The sequence below is a fragment of the Myotis davidii genome, unplaced genomic scaffold, assembly GCF_000327345.1.
Source record: "Myotis davidii unplaced genomic scaffold, ASM32734v1 scaffold983, whole genome shotgun sequence".
In the NCBI taxonomy this organism is placed as follows: Eukaryota; Metazoa; Chordata; class Mammalia; order Chiroptera; family Vespertilionidae; genus Myotis; species Myotis davidii.
The window spans coordinates 31,202-48,189 of record NW_006293914.1 but is presented as its reverse complement, the minus strand read 5'-3'; the positions used below and the strand labels follow the sequence as shown (position 1 = coordinate 48,189).

Here is a 16,988-nt window from a genome sequence, read left to right as displayed (position 1 = left end):
GAGATGTGCAGGAGGCAGCTGATCGATGTTTCTCTCTTATCGATGTTTCTAACTCTCTATCTCTCTCCCTTCCTCTCTGTAAAAAATCAATAAAATATATTAAAAAAATAGCACAATCTTCTTAGTACAAGTCAGAATATTACTAACATACTATGATGTCCCTGCCTATCTTCCCACAGTGTGTAACGTAACTCCAGAGAAGGTATGGAAACACAGGGACTACCTTCTGCCTCACTCAGCCCATGACAGTGACTCTCAAAAGCCTCATTGGCTGGCAGTTGCTGGGCAATTCTTGCAAGGATCTTTAGGGAGGTGCCTCCCCTGTAGAGTGATCTACAGTGACAGGCCAAGAGCAGTGTATCATCAGAGCACACAAAGAAAACTGAATTTTGGGCTGGTCAACAGGTATGTCATGGCTTTCATTTCTGCATCAGATGTGGCAAGTATATGCCAGTGGTTCTCAACCTTAGCTGCACATTAGAATCACCTGGGAATATTTTTAAAATCCTGATTTCTGGGCCTCATCCTCCGGAAATTCTGTTTCCTTGTTATGGAGTGGGCCACAACATTAGTAACAAAGAAACAGAATTTCCAGAGGATGAGGCCCATATATCAGGATTTTAAAAATATTCCCAGGTGATTCTAATGTGCAGCCAAGGTTGAGAACCATGCTCTATGCAAAATGGTTCATTACCTACACCTGCTGTTCAGTAAGTAAAACTTCAGAAAACTCTTACAATAATTTGTGCTCAACAGTTTTCTTTTTTTCAACATTCTTAATGTATGAAAGTGCTCAGCACAGTCCGGAAGTCAAGTGGAAGAGAGTGTTAGAATAAGATCAATAGCTACAATCTATGAACACTTACTATGTTCCAGGTACTATTTTAAGTTCTTTTATGTGTTGTCACTCATCTAACCCTCATAAAACCACTGAAGATTAGGTGTTCTTGTTGCCCAGATTTTACTGAAGATGAAATTGAGGCTCATTTCAGTTAAGTAACCTGTGCAGGTCACACAATTAGTGAGTGGCAAAGCCAAAACTGGAACTCAGACAATTAGCTTGAGCACTTGCTGGGGCTGCATGGGAGGGATTCTGCACACTGCTCCCCAAACTCCACTTCAATCAGAGCAATAGCACTATTGGGCTTCACTTTTGTTGTTGTCATAAGACAGAATACACTGTTGGCTCAGTTTTGAGAATGATTATCCTGCTGGGAAGAGCACAGGGCTGATTATCAGGAGGACTGAATTCTAATCTTAGTTTGGCTTCTAGTTATACCCTGTGTTCTTAGGCAAGTCATTTCTGGGTCCTGGTTCTTCATTTTTTTTTTTTTAAATGAGAGCATGGGAGATGATACTCTGTAAGATTTCAACCAAGGTTTCTATGATTCCCTCTAGATCTAACTATCCCTTTGTAACAAATACAGGAAAAGAAAAACGTTAAATGATGCCATCAATGCAATCAGCAAACTCTAGATCAGGGGAAATCTATAAGATAAATGATCCCATATCATCAGCAAATATATTGCCAGGTTAACCTACAGATTAAAAGAGACTCAAGAAAAAAAAAAGAGAAACTCCAGAAGCATATTAACCAACGGCAACATATGGACCTTATATCCTCATTAAAAGAAGCCTGCAGCCAAAACCAGTTTAGCTCAGTGGATACAGCGTCGGCCTGTGGACTGAAAGGTCCCAGGTTCGATTCCGGTCAAGGGCATGTGCCTGGGTTGAGGGCACATCCCCAGTAGGAGATGTGCAGGAGGCGGCTAATCAATGTTTCTCTCTCATCGATGTTTCTAGCTCTCTCTCTCTCTCCCTTCCTCTCTGTAAAAAAATCAATAAAATATATTAAAAAAAAAAAAAACAAGCCTGCAATTCAAAGAAATGAGTCAGTTGGAAAAATCTGAACATTGGCCGAATATGTGATATTATGAACTTGTAAAATTTTAAGGTATGATAGGGTACTGTTATTTTTAAGTCCTTATCATTAAGACAAACATACTGAAATAACTATTTTAGACAATGCGTAATATTTGTTCCAAAATAAGTCTCTGGTGGAGCAGAGATGGTTATTAATGAAAGTGAACTGGCTCTGTATTGATAATTGGTGAAGCTGAGTGGTAAGGACAGGGAAGTTCACTGTATTAATAGTATTTTTTTGCTACTTCTGTGGATGTTTGAAAATTCCCATAATAAATACCTTTAAAATGATGATGATATATTTTATAAATCTGGTTAGGTCTAATAATTAAGGTGAGTTTTATGAGTCATACTGGTTAAAGAAATCCCTTAATTTGTACACATTCACTTCATACAAATAAGCCACACAAGTCTATGTACTGCACTTGACATCCACTATTTAGCAATGCTTATAATCTGCTGTAAATTAACATCTTTATCCTTAGCTTTAAGGCTTAACTTATAAAAATCCAATTAAGTCATAGGTTAAGCAACTGGGGCTAGTGCTAAGTCCCCATCCATACAGAAACACATGCATTTCCAACTGACACAAAATGGATATAATGGCTTGATGCATTAATTCCTTCAACAAATAGTTTTCGAATGGGCCTAACAAAGGGAGAGAGAAGCTATGCTTCAGGGACAGTTTACAAGATAAGTCCTAACAATATCATCAGTTCAATCTATTATAGGAAGAAATCAATGTTCTAAACTAATAAAGATCTTTGTGTGAGGCTTTTTTTTTTCTAGTTAAAATATCGTGTCTTCCTCTAAGACTCCAGAACTCTACGACAATGTAGATGCAAGTTTTAGGAATTAATGATTTTTTAAAAAAATATATTTTATTGATTTTTTACAGAGAGGAATGCAGAGAGATGGAGAGTCAGAAACATCGATGAGAGAGAAACATCGATCAGCCGCCTCCTGCACATCCCCCACTGGGGATTTGCCTGCAACCCAGGTACATGCCCTTGACTGGAATCGAACCTGGGACCCTTCAGTCCGCAGGCCGACGCTCTATCCACTGAGCCAAACCGGTTTCGGCGGAATTAATGATTTTTAACGAAATGGCTCAAACACATTCAAGTACAGTACCTACACCTAGGAAATATATGATTTTCCTGTTGAATGTCAGAGAATCATGTGATCAAACCAGGTGGGCAGTCTGTGTCCTTCCCTTCTCATACAAAGTGAAACCCACAACTTTGTAAGTCTGAGGAAATCTTAACTGTAATGTTTAACTTACATATACAATCGTGGATCTGAAGTCAGAGTGTCAATGTTGACATGCTGTTCCAGTAGACTGTAGGCTAGGATGGGCAAGGATGTGAAGCAGATATTGTACATTGTAAGGTAAGCAGCATCATACAGTGGCTGAAATGACAAACAGTGAAAGAAAAAAAATGTACTGAACAATCATCTTCAAGAGGTTGTGTTGGAAAAAATCACAAGCTAAAACAAGACAGTTTGAAAAAGGAGTTAAAAAATGTTTTAAATATGTTTTTGTTTTTAAATTACAGTTGACAATATTATATTAGTTTCAGGTGTATAATCCTGTGATTAGATATTTATATAACTTATAAAGTGATCCCCCCCGATAAATCAAGTACCCACCTAGCACCATGCATAATTCTAATATTATTGACTGTATTCCTTAAACTGTACATTACCTCCCATGACTATTCTTTAACCACCAATTTGTGCTTCTTAATCCCTTCAGCCATCCTGTCCTAACACCCCCAAAATATGGCAACTGTCATAATGTTCTCTGTATCTATGAATTTGTTTCTATTCTGCTTGTTTATTTTGGTTTTTAGATGCCACATATAGTGATCATCTGGCTGTTGTCTTTCTCTGACTTATTTCGCTGAGCATAATACCCTCTAGGTCTACTGATGTTGTTGTAGATGGCAAGACTTCATGCTTTTTTATGGATGAATCATATTCCATTGTGTGTGTGTGTGTGTGTGTGTGTGTGTGTGTGTGTGTGTGTATTTTTTGTTGTTATTGCTTCTATATCTTGGCTATTGCAAATAATGCTATAATGAACATGTGGATGTATATGTCTTTTTTCTTTTTTTATTTATTGTATATGTCTTTTTGATTTAGTGTTTTAGGTTTCTTTAGATAAAGAAGTGGAGTTGCTGGGTCCTTCTTTGTTTCTTGTTACAGTCTTTGTTTTAAAGCCTATTTTGACTGGTATAAGTTATTGCTATCCCAACTTTTTGTTTGTTTGTTTCAATTCACATTAGATCGCTGTAGCTTGAAAAAGAGTAAAGCGGCCCCTGACATCATAGAGTTGACCTGTCACTTATAGCTAGGCATAGGTGTTCTCCTGCCAAACATGCACAATTTCACAGAAATGCAACATCAAACAAGGCCATTCTGTGACTATGATGGATCAAAACAAAAACAAGACCACTCCACAATCACATCTGAACACAGACAGAGCATGAATATTTTTCAAATCATAAATAATGACCAACACCCCCATTCTGGCTAATATGAGTAACTGTTGCTTCTTGACCGATAACAGGGTTAGCCTCCTTCTAGTCTTTATTCCTTCTGGGTAAGATTTACTAAAATGCCCAGTCATAAAATTAACAGCACCCAATCTTCTTAAATCCTTCCCAAATTACCTAACTCAATCCAAATCTTATAAGACCTTTCTAATACTCTCTTCCTGAGAGGCCCCACTGTTCTTCATGGTGTATATTCTTTGTCATTGCATCCGGTAATAAACAAAATTTGATCAACTACAAATGTGTTCCTGGTGGTGTTTGGCTAGAGGGCTTTGACAACCTTCAGCTCTTACGACAGCACTTGGCATATAAAAAGCATTCAATAAATATTGGATGAATGATTGAGTAGATAATGGAATCCACAGCACATTTGGAAAAGACTGACCTGATATTGTGAATTTTCCTTTATGGGAAAAAATTAAGGTATTATCTGATCCTCATTTTAATGAATATACTTATTGAGTTCAGTATTTTTCTACACAGTGCTAGATGTTTTCATACAGCCATTATCTGGGGCCTGAATGAATAATATCCCATATTTATCTGTACTTTCACACATATAAATGTTATTTTAATTAATAAAATGTATTTAAATGTGACATAAATTAATACAATTATGCATTTTCAAACAATAGTTATAAAGATTCACTTACTATCATAATGGGAGTTGCCTCAAAAACATTGAGAACTTGAATAGAACACTGGTTCATTCATTAGTTGACTTCAAAAACATTTACTGAGTGCTTATTAAGTGACAAGCACTGGGGACAAAGAAGATTAGTACCCTGTCAGCTGAGGCACTCAAATTGCAGAGGGGGAGGCAGGGTGGTGAGAGTACAAAGAGTTGGGGGAGCCTAGAGGAAGGGACAACTCTTACCTATTATAGAAACAAAGCAAGATAATATGGATGTAAAATTCTCAATGAACATGGAGATACTTCTCATATACAAAGATTTGAACTCAGTAAAAATATTTTACTGAATTCTCAAGGGAGAGTACTAGTCTGTTGATATACAATTACCCATTTTTGCTAATGAGAAAATTGAAAAAAAAACCTTCTGATTGATTGGTGTATAATTTAGTCTTGAATTTCATTCAAACAAAAGAAGCATCAGGGGAGAGGGTGGGGTGGAAAGAGATTAACCAAAGAATTTATATGCACATGCATAACCCAAGGACATAGACAATGGTGTGGTAGGCCTGACATTAAGGGGGCCAATGGGGGGGGATGGAACATCTGTAATATTTTCAACAATAGAGATAAATGAAAATAAAATCTACTTTTAAGCCCTGGATGGCGTGGCTCCTTGGTTGAGCCTCGACCTAAGAACAAGGAGGTCATGGTTCGATTCCTGGTCAGGGCACATGCTCGGGTTGCGGGCTGGATCCCCAAGAGGCAGCCAATCCATGATTCTCTCTCATCATGGATGTTTCTCTTTCTCCCTCCCTCCCCCTTCCTCTCTGAAATCAATAAATATATATATTTTTTAAAAATCTACTTTTGTTCCATTATGATAGTTTGAGGTTACATGAAAGAGAATTGTAATTTTTAGATGCATAATTAGAGAAGATAGAATGTCCTCAAAACAACTTTACTTGATAATATTATTTGTTAAACCTGTTGTAAATGTTTTATTCATTCATTTATAAGAAAAGTAGTACATACATCTATTAACACTTTTCTGCTTTACTCTCATGTTTGATGTATTTTGCAGAAAAAAGTCTTATCCCCTTTAATATATAAATCTCTAGTGAGAACCAGGTTTTAGAAATAAGATATAAAAAGCATTATCTTAGGAAGGAACTTGAGCTTTGAAAATTTTCTTCAGTGTAAACCTTGAATCTTGGAATTGGATTTAGAAGTTCTGGGTTTCCTCTTGTCCCCTAGTTACTTACTGTTAAATGTTTTATTTTCATGACCAGTACTACTCTAGCTTTGCTAAAGAAAGACCTGCCTTTTGTTAAAGAATCAGAATCCTGGTCCCACTTCTACTTCTCCATAGCACAACCCTCCAAATTTCAGGCTTGCAGAGAACACCTGATGTGGACCTAAATTGAAAAGGTTCCAAGAATATTTGCAACAAAGGTTGCTACATTCAGCGCAGAGCACTAGGCCAAATTCAAAACTAAAGATATTATACACCAGGTCACCACCTCAGAAACCTTCTGTTTAAGACATCCATATAGCTCCTTCCCTTATATCCTTCACATTTCCACCTAAAGGTCACATCATCAGAGAGAACTTTCAAATTATCTTCTCTAAAATAGTGGCCCTCTTCCCCAGTCACTCTATCCATTTGTTATCCTTTTTCACCCCCTTCAGAGCATTTATCAGCAACTGACAATATGTTTATCTGAATGTAGTCTGTCTTTCCCCCAGCATTACAGGGGTAAGATTTTTGATCATTGCTGTATTCCCAGCACTTAGCCGGGCACATACTAGACACCCAAGATATATTTGTTAAGTGAATGAGCATACTAGTTGAGCAACTAACGAAGCCAAACATCAACTCCTATGAAAATCTAAGCAGTTAAGGTAACCTAAACAGACCACCGACAGCCCAGAGTCTGAATCTCAGCTGACCTTATTAGGAGTAAGTCCTTCCTTTCTTCATAAAATTTGTGCTTCATAAACATGTTTTAAAAAGATAACAAAGCAACAGCCTCCTTCCAAAATAAAAAACAATGTTTTAACCAGATTAAGCCAATTTCCCTTTAGTATTTTGCAACAAAATTTGAAATGTTTTTTAATGCTTGCATTCATCTAAGTGAGGAATTAGAAACATTTAGATCAATAGTAATTTCAATGTTCAAGAAAAGCAGACTCATCAGAATCCATAAAACTCTCTGTAGCTAAAACTATAAGTTTTGAATACAAGAAAGTTGATAGCACTTCCTACAGGTAGATGATTAATTCATAACGCAATCTGCTTAACTGGCCCTATGTGGCTGATGACATGGCAGCACCGATGTAAGTAAGAGACAGCCTACCAAATGGTAAAGAGGTAAGTTCAAGACAAAGAGAGCAGTCATTTCCCTTTGACAGAATACATTCGCTTAAAAATTCTGCCAAGAAATTAGAAAAAAAAATCACTTCCTACCATGAGGAATTAAACATACCTTGAAATTTAGAAACTCAATCTGTAATACCTGTAATACCTGTGGTGACATTACCAGCAGTTCAGCTTGGCAAAATCACTGAACTGCTCACAGATTACCTATGAAAATTTCTGAGTCACTGAGCATTATAGTTCCTATATTTAGCTGTACTTCCACTAGAAACAATGCAAAATCCATTTCAGTTGTTAAAACAAACTGACAAATGTGCCTGCTTATCCTGCCACTTAAATACCAAGTTAACATATATCATATTCTTTATGCAATAAATGTTCAGAAGACAATAGAGGGTAAAAAATGTAGAGTTACTCAAGTAATCCAAGGTTTTATCCAGGAATCACAGCTTCATGGCCAGCTTACTAGTAAAGGTCAACGTTTCTCTAGAAAACCAATCTGAGAAACTGCAAAGGTGTGAGATATTATTTGATGAAATATTAAACTATAACATTTTAGGATTATTGGAAAATATTGTATACACTGATACAAAGAAAAAAACCCAGAATATTCTTTTAAAGGTTATCTCAATTCTAATCAGATGTATTAAAGAATTTTCAAAACAAAGTAATAAGAACACTGTTAAAGCAAAAACGCAAACATTTGCTATGGTCAAAATGCAAGCCAAGATTAACAGTTGAGTAAAAAACAACCCTCCTTTTACTTCAGACATACCTCTCCAATACCTATAATCCAATACATAAAAAGGGAAATTGTTAATAGCAAATGTAAAGTAGATGACAACAAATAACTAGGAAAACAAACCTGTTGTGAGAATCCGCAGAAGAACTGGTACAAAAATTGTGGCAAAATGAAACAAAGGTTCTGGGGGGGAAATGGAGAAAAGCATTAGTTTTCAATTAATCAAATTTTTAAACTAAAACAGGAAACTATTACATATAGTCAGTCCTAAGCCCTTCTAACATCAGAAGGCAATAAGTCTGTATTCTAGAGTTGTAAGTGAATAACCCCAAAATAGATGACTAATTCATATTAATAAGAACTTTTGCCCTACCAAGGCAGAAGAGAGATCTCACTTTATAAAAACCTTTTGCTAGTCTTCTGTGTTAAGAAATTAAATCACACAATACAAGTACCTAATAGTACTGCATCTTAAATGCCAATTAGATTTGCAAAATCATAAAGTAGAATGACATAAAACTGTAAGTATATGCAGGGCAGGACAAAAGGTTTACAGTTGTTCGTATGGGAAAAGACATGAAGGTTATGATTATTATAATAGCTTTATTAACTGTTTCATGTACTCACAACTATAAACCTATTTTTGCCCACGCTGTATTTTAAATCAATTAATGCCAATAAGAGTCAGGAAATTATTACAGTGTATGTTGACACTAACAGTATCAGCTAATGTTTTACTGCCTTTACCATTGCCTCATTAAACAATTGACATATTAATATTGATAATTTACTATATGCAAAGATGGCACTGTGGGTGGCATACATAAAAAAACCCAAACAAAACTTCTTATTCCTAAGGGATTTATAATTTAATTGGGAGAATATGAAACACAGGTTTAAAAAAATTCAAGCAGAGAATTTAAATAAGGCAGGCTGTGACATTATCTGAGTGCTGCTTGTCATCTTCTTGTGTTTTCTCTGGATTTCCCTTTGGGAAGCACCTTCAAGAGCCCATTTTTGAGACATATCAAAAAACCAGTCTACTTCCTTCTGTCACACATTCTCACTTAGGTAATTTTCTATACTGGGAGACCTGAGGCTGTTTTTAAAAATCCAATGCATCCTCAAAGGATGAGCATCTGCCACAGCTGAGGATATTCAGGTGAGTATACTACAGGCTCTGGAGGATATTCCTAAAGAAAAGTGCTATACATGTTTTGACTAACTCATACAGCATCAGAGTACATGCCATAGCTCTAAAGGGCTCATCACCTGGAAGGGCAATACTCAATTGTAAGTATCAATTCTAGTAGAATGCAAAATGTACATAGCATTTCTAGAGTCATACTTTTTCTTTTTTATTGAAATAAATGGTGTGCTATTGGTTAATACAATTATATAGGTTTTAGGTGTACAATTCTATAATACATCAAATGTACACTGTATTGTGTGGTCACCACTCCAAGTCAAGTCTCCTTTCCTCACCATTTATCCCCTCTACACCCTCTAAATTGTGAGGTAGTGATTGATGGGATTTATGGGATAGTTTGTGGGAAGAGGAGGTGTGACTTCCTACTAGGATGTGATTTCCATGAGAACAGGGACTTAGTCTGCTTTATTCCATTATGAATTCTCAGGGCCTAAAACAGTGCTTGGCATAGGGTAACACATTCAAACATTTGTTGATTGAATAAATAAAGAATCAGCATCTGAACTAGGTGCTAAAGATGAATAGGATATGTTAATAGCAGGAACCAAGTTAAGGCCTTCTGTATTTTAAACAGATAACAAGACAGGGTGAGACTGTGGGGTGCCTTTAAAAGCCAGACTAATCCTTAGACAATGGAGAGTAAAGTTTCTGGAGTACAGTTGAAAAGTGGCATTTTCCAAACATTAATCTGGCTGAATTATGCAAGGTAGACTGCATGGAGAAACATAAATAAGATGTCACTGAAGTACTCCAGGGGTAAGGCAATAGCAAATTGAAGATGCAGGAGAAGGGCTTCTTATCTCAGCCAAAGAGGTCCAGAAGTATTAGAAATCATTTTGGGATGAACAAAATAAAGTGACAAATAAAATATATCGGGAGAAATGGTGAAAAAAAAAAACACCCAAAGGGGACATTTATAATACTTTTAACAATAAAGATAAATTTAAATTTTTAGAAAAGGGAATACTGCTAAGTCAGTGACTAAGAGATAATGGACATAGAGATCCTATGAACACAGAGGGTACCACCTACATAAATTATTCCCTCAATTTGGGAACCATTAATTACAGATCACTGGTAACCATTAGCCATTCTAATGCTTGTTTTGTTTTCCTTAACAGAGTATTCCTTCCATCTGGTGGCAGTTGAATGAATTGCAGGCCACAATGGTAGGCAAACCAAGCCTCTGGAATTAGGGATTAAACTGGTAGGTAGATCTCTATGGCAAATCTTCATGAGCTCTCCTTCTAGGGAGAGGTAAGAGAGAATAACAACCCATCTCCATGTGGGGCTGTTAAGTTACTGAGTCCAAGGCTTGGTAAACCCAAACTATGATGTACAAGAGTCCTGGAATTAGAGTCAGTAAAGCTATTGTGGAAATCTTGTTCTGTCACCTCCTAGATGGCTCCAAAAGCAAGTTATGTAAATTCTATGCGCTCTACTTTTCATATATTTTAAATGGAAATAATACTAATTGCCTCATAGGAGATTTGTGAGGATTAAATAAGAAAATAAAGTGTTTTTTTTTTTTTTGTCAAACTGCAAAGTACTAGTACATTACACATACTGGGTAAATTATCATTATTAATCACCATCAATATTTGGCCTGGATACCAGGTGATACTGGTTAACAGGGTCTTGGAAAATCTGTAAACCTGATGTGATGGTTATATTATTTTTGAAAATACAAAGTTAATAGGACCTGGGCTTGATTACAAGAAAACTGACACACAAAAGCAGTTTCTAAGCTTTCCCTCCTGTGAAATATAGGGTATCAAACACTCTAGCTGCTTGAATCATTTAGAACTGGTACATTAACTTGATAATATACCTATAAACTGGAATCTAATTCAGATTTTTAGTAAATTTCTATTATAGAAATAAAAAATGAGTATGCAGGATCAGTTTAAAATGTATGCTGATTGGTGCTAAAAGAAAATCAAGATGTTGGGGAAACTACTTCAGTGTCCATGGGGGGTATTTTGCACAATTATTGTGTTTTAGGTGAATATTTAACTGGGTGAAAAAATGCTCACAATATATTAAATAAAAAAGGGCAAAGTGCAAACAGTATGTTTTGGGGCTGACTGCTAATAGGTTTGGGGTTTCTCACTGGGGTGATGGAAATGTTCTGGAATTAGATAGTGGTGATGGTTGCACTTCATAGTGAATATATTAAAAGCCACTGTATTATACACTACAGTGAATTTTGTTATTGAATTATAACTCAATAAAATGGGGAAAACAGTATATATAGTGTATGAAAACGATGTATACACATATGAATTTGTATAGACAAAAGTACAGGTCACATAACAATGTTACCACTGGTTCTGTCTATTGGTATGCATTTACAGATGACTTCAAATATCTTATTTTAGAAAAGAAGCCATGTGTAAGTAAAAGAGGTATTTGAGAAAAGTCACTTGTATAATCTTCCTTTCATTTAGAGCATTAACTCACTATACAACATCATCAGAGAATCTCAACTTGAGGAGAGCCATGTCAGTTTCACATAACCAAAAATTAATCAAAATCAGTCAAGATTAGAGAGAAAGGACCCAATTGGAATGAAAACAAAAATTTAACCTAAATATATTACAAATAAATAACATAACCACACTGAAATGGTTGAAAAGGGAGGAAAAACAAAAACGAACTTTGGAAACAGTATTTTGACTATACTGGTACACTCCAAGGCCAAAGACAAAAAGAAATGCACACAAATATATTGCTCAAGTTAGTTTGTTTTTCCTAGGAGTATAAGTTAACAGTTCTGAAACTATTGTAAGTGTATTCTACGATTGAGCAAATAAGTGAACATATTGAGAATGAGAACTAGGTTTCTCATCACTGGATAAAGGAGTTATATGTAAGGAAAAGAGATAGGTTAAACTAAACTTTGCAGTGCTGGCTGGCATCAAAATTATCCATATAAACAGTTCACATACTGAGTTCAACTAGAACCCAGATCTTGATTTCTAAATACCATTTGCAAATAAAAGAAACCAGTATTTCTTGAAGAAATGTCCGACTCTAGTACTGGAGCAGTAAAAATACAAGAAGAGCTTAGAAAATCATATGGTACTAAAAAATAAAGAAGTCTTCAAAAAGGTTGGGGATGGGGATAGGGAGGAATGGGGAATTGCTACTCAATGGGTATAAAGTTTTAATTATGCAAGACGAGAAAGTTATAGAGATCTGCTGTACAATGTTGTGCCTATAGTTTAACAATACTGTATTGTACAGTTCTAAAGCTATTATGTGGGTACAGCTCAGGTTAACTGTTCTTATCACAACAAAATAAAAACTTAAAAATGATGGGGCTATGTTGAAAGAACAGAGGAGCCAAATCTATGACAATCTGAGTAGTAGAATAAATAAATAATAGGAATGGATTTTAACTCAAAACAAAACACCTGTTTTAGTAGCAAATGCTTCCCCCCCCCCTTTTTATGGCAGGGGATCACAGGGTTTATGGTCCAGTAGAAGGAACACACTTTTCTTTGTAGATATACAAAGAAAGATGTCACATATGTCTCAACAATGGTTTCTATGGGGTACAATGGAAACACATGATGGGAGTGGTCAAATGTACACAAGACAGGGAGGGCTTCATAGAGGGTACTGAAGCTACTAACTAGTGTGTGTGTGTGTGTGTGTGTGTGTGTGTGTGTGTGTTTTATGGAAACCACTTCTAAGGCTACGGCAAGTTAAGTTTCCTTCTGTCACTAACAGCCTGTTTTCAAGACTTGGTGATCATAGGTGACTTTGGCTTTTCTTTTTTGTGTATGTTTAAGGTGTATGTGTTGATTTGATACATTTATATATTACAACTGATTACTAAAATAATGTTAGTTAACACCCCTATCATATAACACAATTATTTCTTTTTTTTGTGGTGAGAACATTTGCAATCTTGAGTCTTAGCAACTCTGAAGTATATAGAATATGATTAACTATAATTACCATACTGTATATTAGCTCTCCAGAACTTATTTATCTGTAGTTGAAAGTTTTCACCCTTTAATAACATCTACCTATCCCTCCCCTCTTCCCCCAGTCTCTGGCAACCACCAGAATGTACTTTTCAAATAAAATTACACAGAGCAAAGTTGAAGGGTCTTGAGACCCCCAAACAGCAATTTGATCAAGTTATCAAAGTTAAAATTATCAAGAATGAGACACATTGACAACCTACTGACACAATGCACGAAGCAAGTTACAACATCCCTTTTGTGGTATTTGTGCCAAAAATGTATAATCTGAATCCAATAATAAGCAAACGTTAGGCAAACTCAGATTCAGAGACATTGTACAAACTAACTGGCCAGTATTATTAAAAAATGTTGACAAAAGACAGGAACTACCCCTAGTTAAAGATAACTAAGGAGAAATGACAGCTAAGTGCAAGTGTGAGCCTGAAACCAACCAAAGAAAGTATCAGTGAGACCACTGGCAAAATTCCAATTTCACATGGAGACTAGTTAATAATGTGTCAGCTAATATCAATTTACTAATCTTGATAACTATGTTATGGATTATCTAAGGTGTTAACAGTTGGCAAAGCTGGACAAAGAGTATATGAGGATTATTTCAATAATTTTGCAACTTCTTTGAAGTAAGAAATTATTTTAAAATGAAAAGTGAAAAAAATTTTTAAAAAACTGTACTGAACAGTATATAGGACAGAAGATCAACTTCTGGGCTATGTTGGCTAAAAATGATTTGCATACTTTAGACCAGTTACTTCACCTTCTTGTATGATAGGTTTATTATGCATAAAATGAGTGGCTTAATTTATATTCATAGATTCAAAATTGTGCTTTGAGGAACCTCTGGGCAGGACAAGGAGGTTGAGCAAGTACACAGCCCTGGCCCCATCACTCTTCAGTCAGTGCAATCCTGCTTCTATCTGCTTTTATCTGTATAACTTCATTGGAAGAGAGAATTCTACTAAAAAGAGTAGTTTAGCATACTGTTCAGGATAAAAAGGGAACCAATTATTGATAGATGATACAAAAGGATGAATCTCAAAAACATGCTAAGTGAATTAGGCCAGACACAAGAGTACCTATGATTCTATTTAGTTCTAAAACAGTTATATCTAATTTGTATATTACATATTATATCTAAATTTATATATTACTAGAGGCCTGTTGCACGAAATTCATGCAAGGGGCTTGGCCCTTGCAGCTGTGGTGGATTGCCTCGGCCCTTGCAGCTCTGGCTTCGTTCAGAAGGTCATCTGGAAGGATGTCCAGAGGTTACACACACACACACACACACACACACACACACACACACACACACACACAGAGCCCACCGCTACCTCTCTGTAAAAAATCAGTAAAATATATATAGTTTTTAAAAAAAGAGCCATCAGGCAGCTAGTTCCACAACCATCAAATCTCACAGAACTGGACAGTGCTATTCATCAGGCAGGTGTCAGATTCCTCACATCACCTTTCAACATCTCGTGGAGTCAATGCTAGGAAGAATTTCCACAGTACTGAAGGCAAAAGGTGGCCCAACGAAGTACTGATGGGGTGGTCATAATAATCTGGCCGGTCATAATAATCTGGCCACTCAGTGTATATATACAACACTAATTAGACTGGACAGCCAAATGACCTCCTTCCAGACGAAGCCAGGGCTGTGAGGGCCAAGCCCCTTGCACGAATTTTGTGCATCAGGCCTCTAGTGTTAATATAAATCAGATTAGTCATTGTTTGAATCAGGGGTGGAGGAGACTAACTGGGAAGGAACATAGGGGAACTTTCTGGGATGATGGAAATGTTCTCGTTTTTTGTGTTTTTTTTTTAAAAAAAATCTTTATTGTTAAAAGTATTACATAGGTCCTCCTTTTTCCTCCATTAACCTCTTCCAGCCTACTCCAGTCCCCTCCCCCACTGCCCAGGCCTTCACTGCCCCATTGTCTGTGTCCATGGGGTTATGCATATATGCATACAAGTTCATTGGTTGATCTCTTTCCACTCGCCCTTACCCCTGCCTTCCCTCTAAGGTTTAACAATCTGTCCACGCTTCTATGTCTCTAGGTCTATTTTTTATCACGTTTATTTGTTTCATTAGATTCCACATATAAGTGAGATCATGTGATACTTATTTTTCTCTGACAAATGTTCTAGTTTTGATTAGGGTACCGGTTACATGCACATATACATTTGTCAAAATAGAACTGCATACAGTAAAACTTCAGTATCTATAATACTAAAAGGATAATATGCTAATTAGATCTGAAGTCCTTCTGGATGTCATTTCGGACGTCCTTCCAGACAAAGCCGGGGCTGGAGCGAAGCCCGGGTTCTGGTTGCCTGCTGGCAGCCAGAGGGAAGCCCGGGTCCTGGGTGCCAGAGGGAAGCCAGCGCCAGCAGCTGGGGGAAGGAAGGGCTACTATTGCACAAATTTCGTGCATTGGGCCTCTAGTAATAGACTAATTCAGGCAGGGGAGTGTCCCTTAAAGCTGAAAGTCCGTTATATAATAAAGTAAGTTTTCTGAATGAGTATATTAACACGTTGCATACTGCATAGAAATCTCTAAGACATACGACAGGGACCGCATGTTTTTGGGCAACCTGCACGTTATTTAAATCATCATAATGCACTTTAGGTGTTGTTTTTCAATAATTATAACATTTTTATTTACAAAAACTATTAAACAATTAAAGTTCCTAGTACTTTTTTAACGTATGGTACTGCGTAAAACATTTTCCTCTATGAAGAGGGGCCAAACAAAATTTACGTAAGTATCTAGATTCACTCCCTTTTCCATGGGCGTGAAAAACAAGAACACTCGTGAGCGGTCCTTAACAGATGGCATGCGAAACACGAGAAAACTCCTGAGCGTACGAAATGTGTTAAAAAGATGACAAATTAGTTTATGTTTTTACTTATGTAGACACGTGTAGATAAAAGTATGTATGAAAAGTTTAATTTCAGAAAAGAGAAACCAAGATGGCGCCATAGGTAAACACCTGAAATTGCTGCCTCGCACAACCACTTCAAAACTACAACTAAAAGACAAAACGTACATCATCCAGAACCACAGGAAGGCTGGCTGAGTGGAATTTCTACAACTAGAAGGAAAGAGAAAAGCACATTGAGACTCAGAGGAGGTACGGAAGTAAAGTGCAGAGGTATGGAGGTGCATGTGGAAAGGGCGGGCAACTGAGGACGCGGTTGTCTTTTTCAATCGGGAGGAAGTCTCAAGCTCCAAATTGCTCTGAACTCCAGTTCCAGGCGAATCTCTGGGGACCCAGATTCATGTGGGGAGAAACTGGACTGTCTGGCATCAGTTAGAACCCAAGGGCAGTTTTCTCTCAGAGGCGCTTGCAGTGATTACCGCAGGACACTGAGACTCTGGGCCTCTTAGGGTAGGACTGAGGATCAGCCATAGCTGCTTGCTCCACCCTGTTGATCCCCTGAGACCCTGCCCCACCCAAGCTGTGCTCAGAGGCTTTTGCATATGAAAGGCCTGGCCCTTTGCAATCTGAAAATTACCTAACAAACTGCAGCTGCGT

The 16,988-nt window shown here is 36.9% G+C and overlaps 1 protein-coding gene across 1 annotated transcript in view; it reads right to left on the bottom strand.

Moving 5' to 3' along the window:
* ATP11C (ATPase, class VI, type 11C) overlaps positions 1–16,988 on the bottom strand; it is a gene marked incomplete at its 5' end in the record, with an annotated part of 60,734 nt that overhangs the window by 18,477 nt on the left and 25,269 nt on the right. Inside the window, 2 exons of the mRNA XM_015566558.1 lie at positions 3,209–3,336; positions 8,361–8,420. Of these exons, the coding sequence (XP_015422044.1) occupies positions 3,209–3,336; positions 8,361–8,420 (188 nt within the window). The remainder of the gene's footprint in view (positions 1–3,208; positions 3,337–8,360; positions 8,421–16,988) is intronic.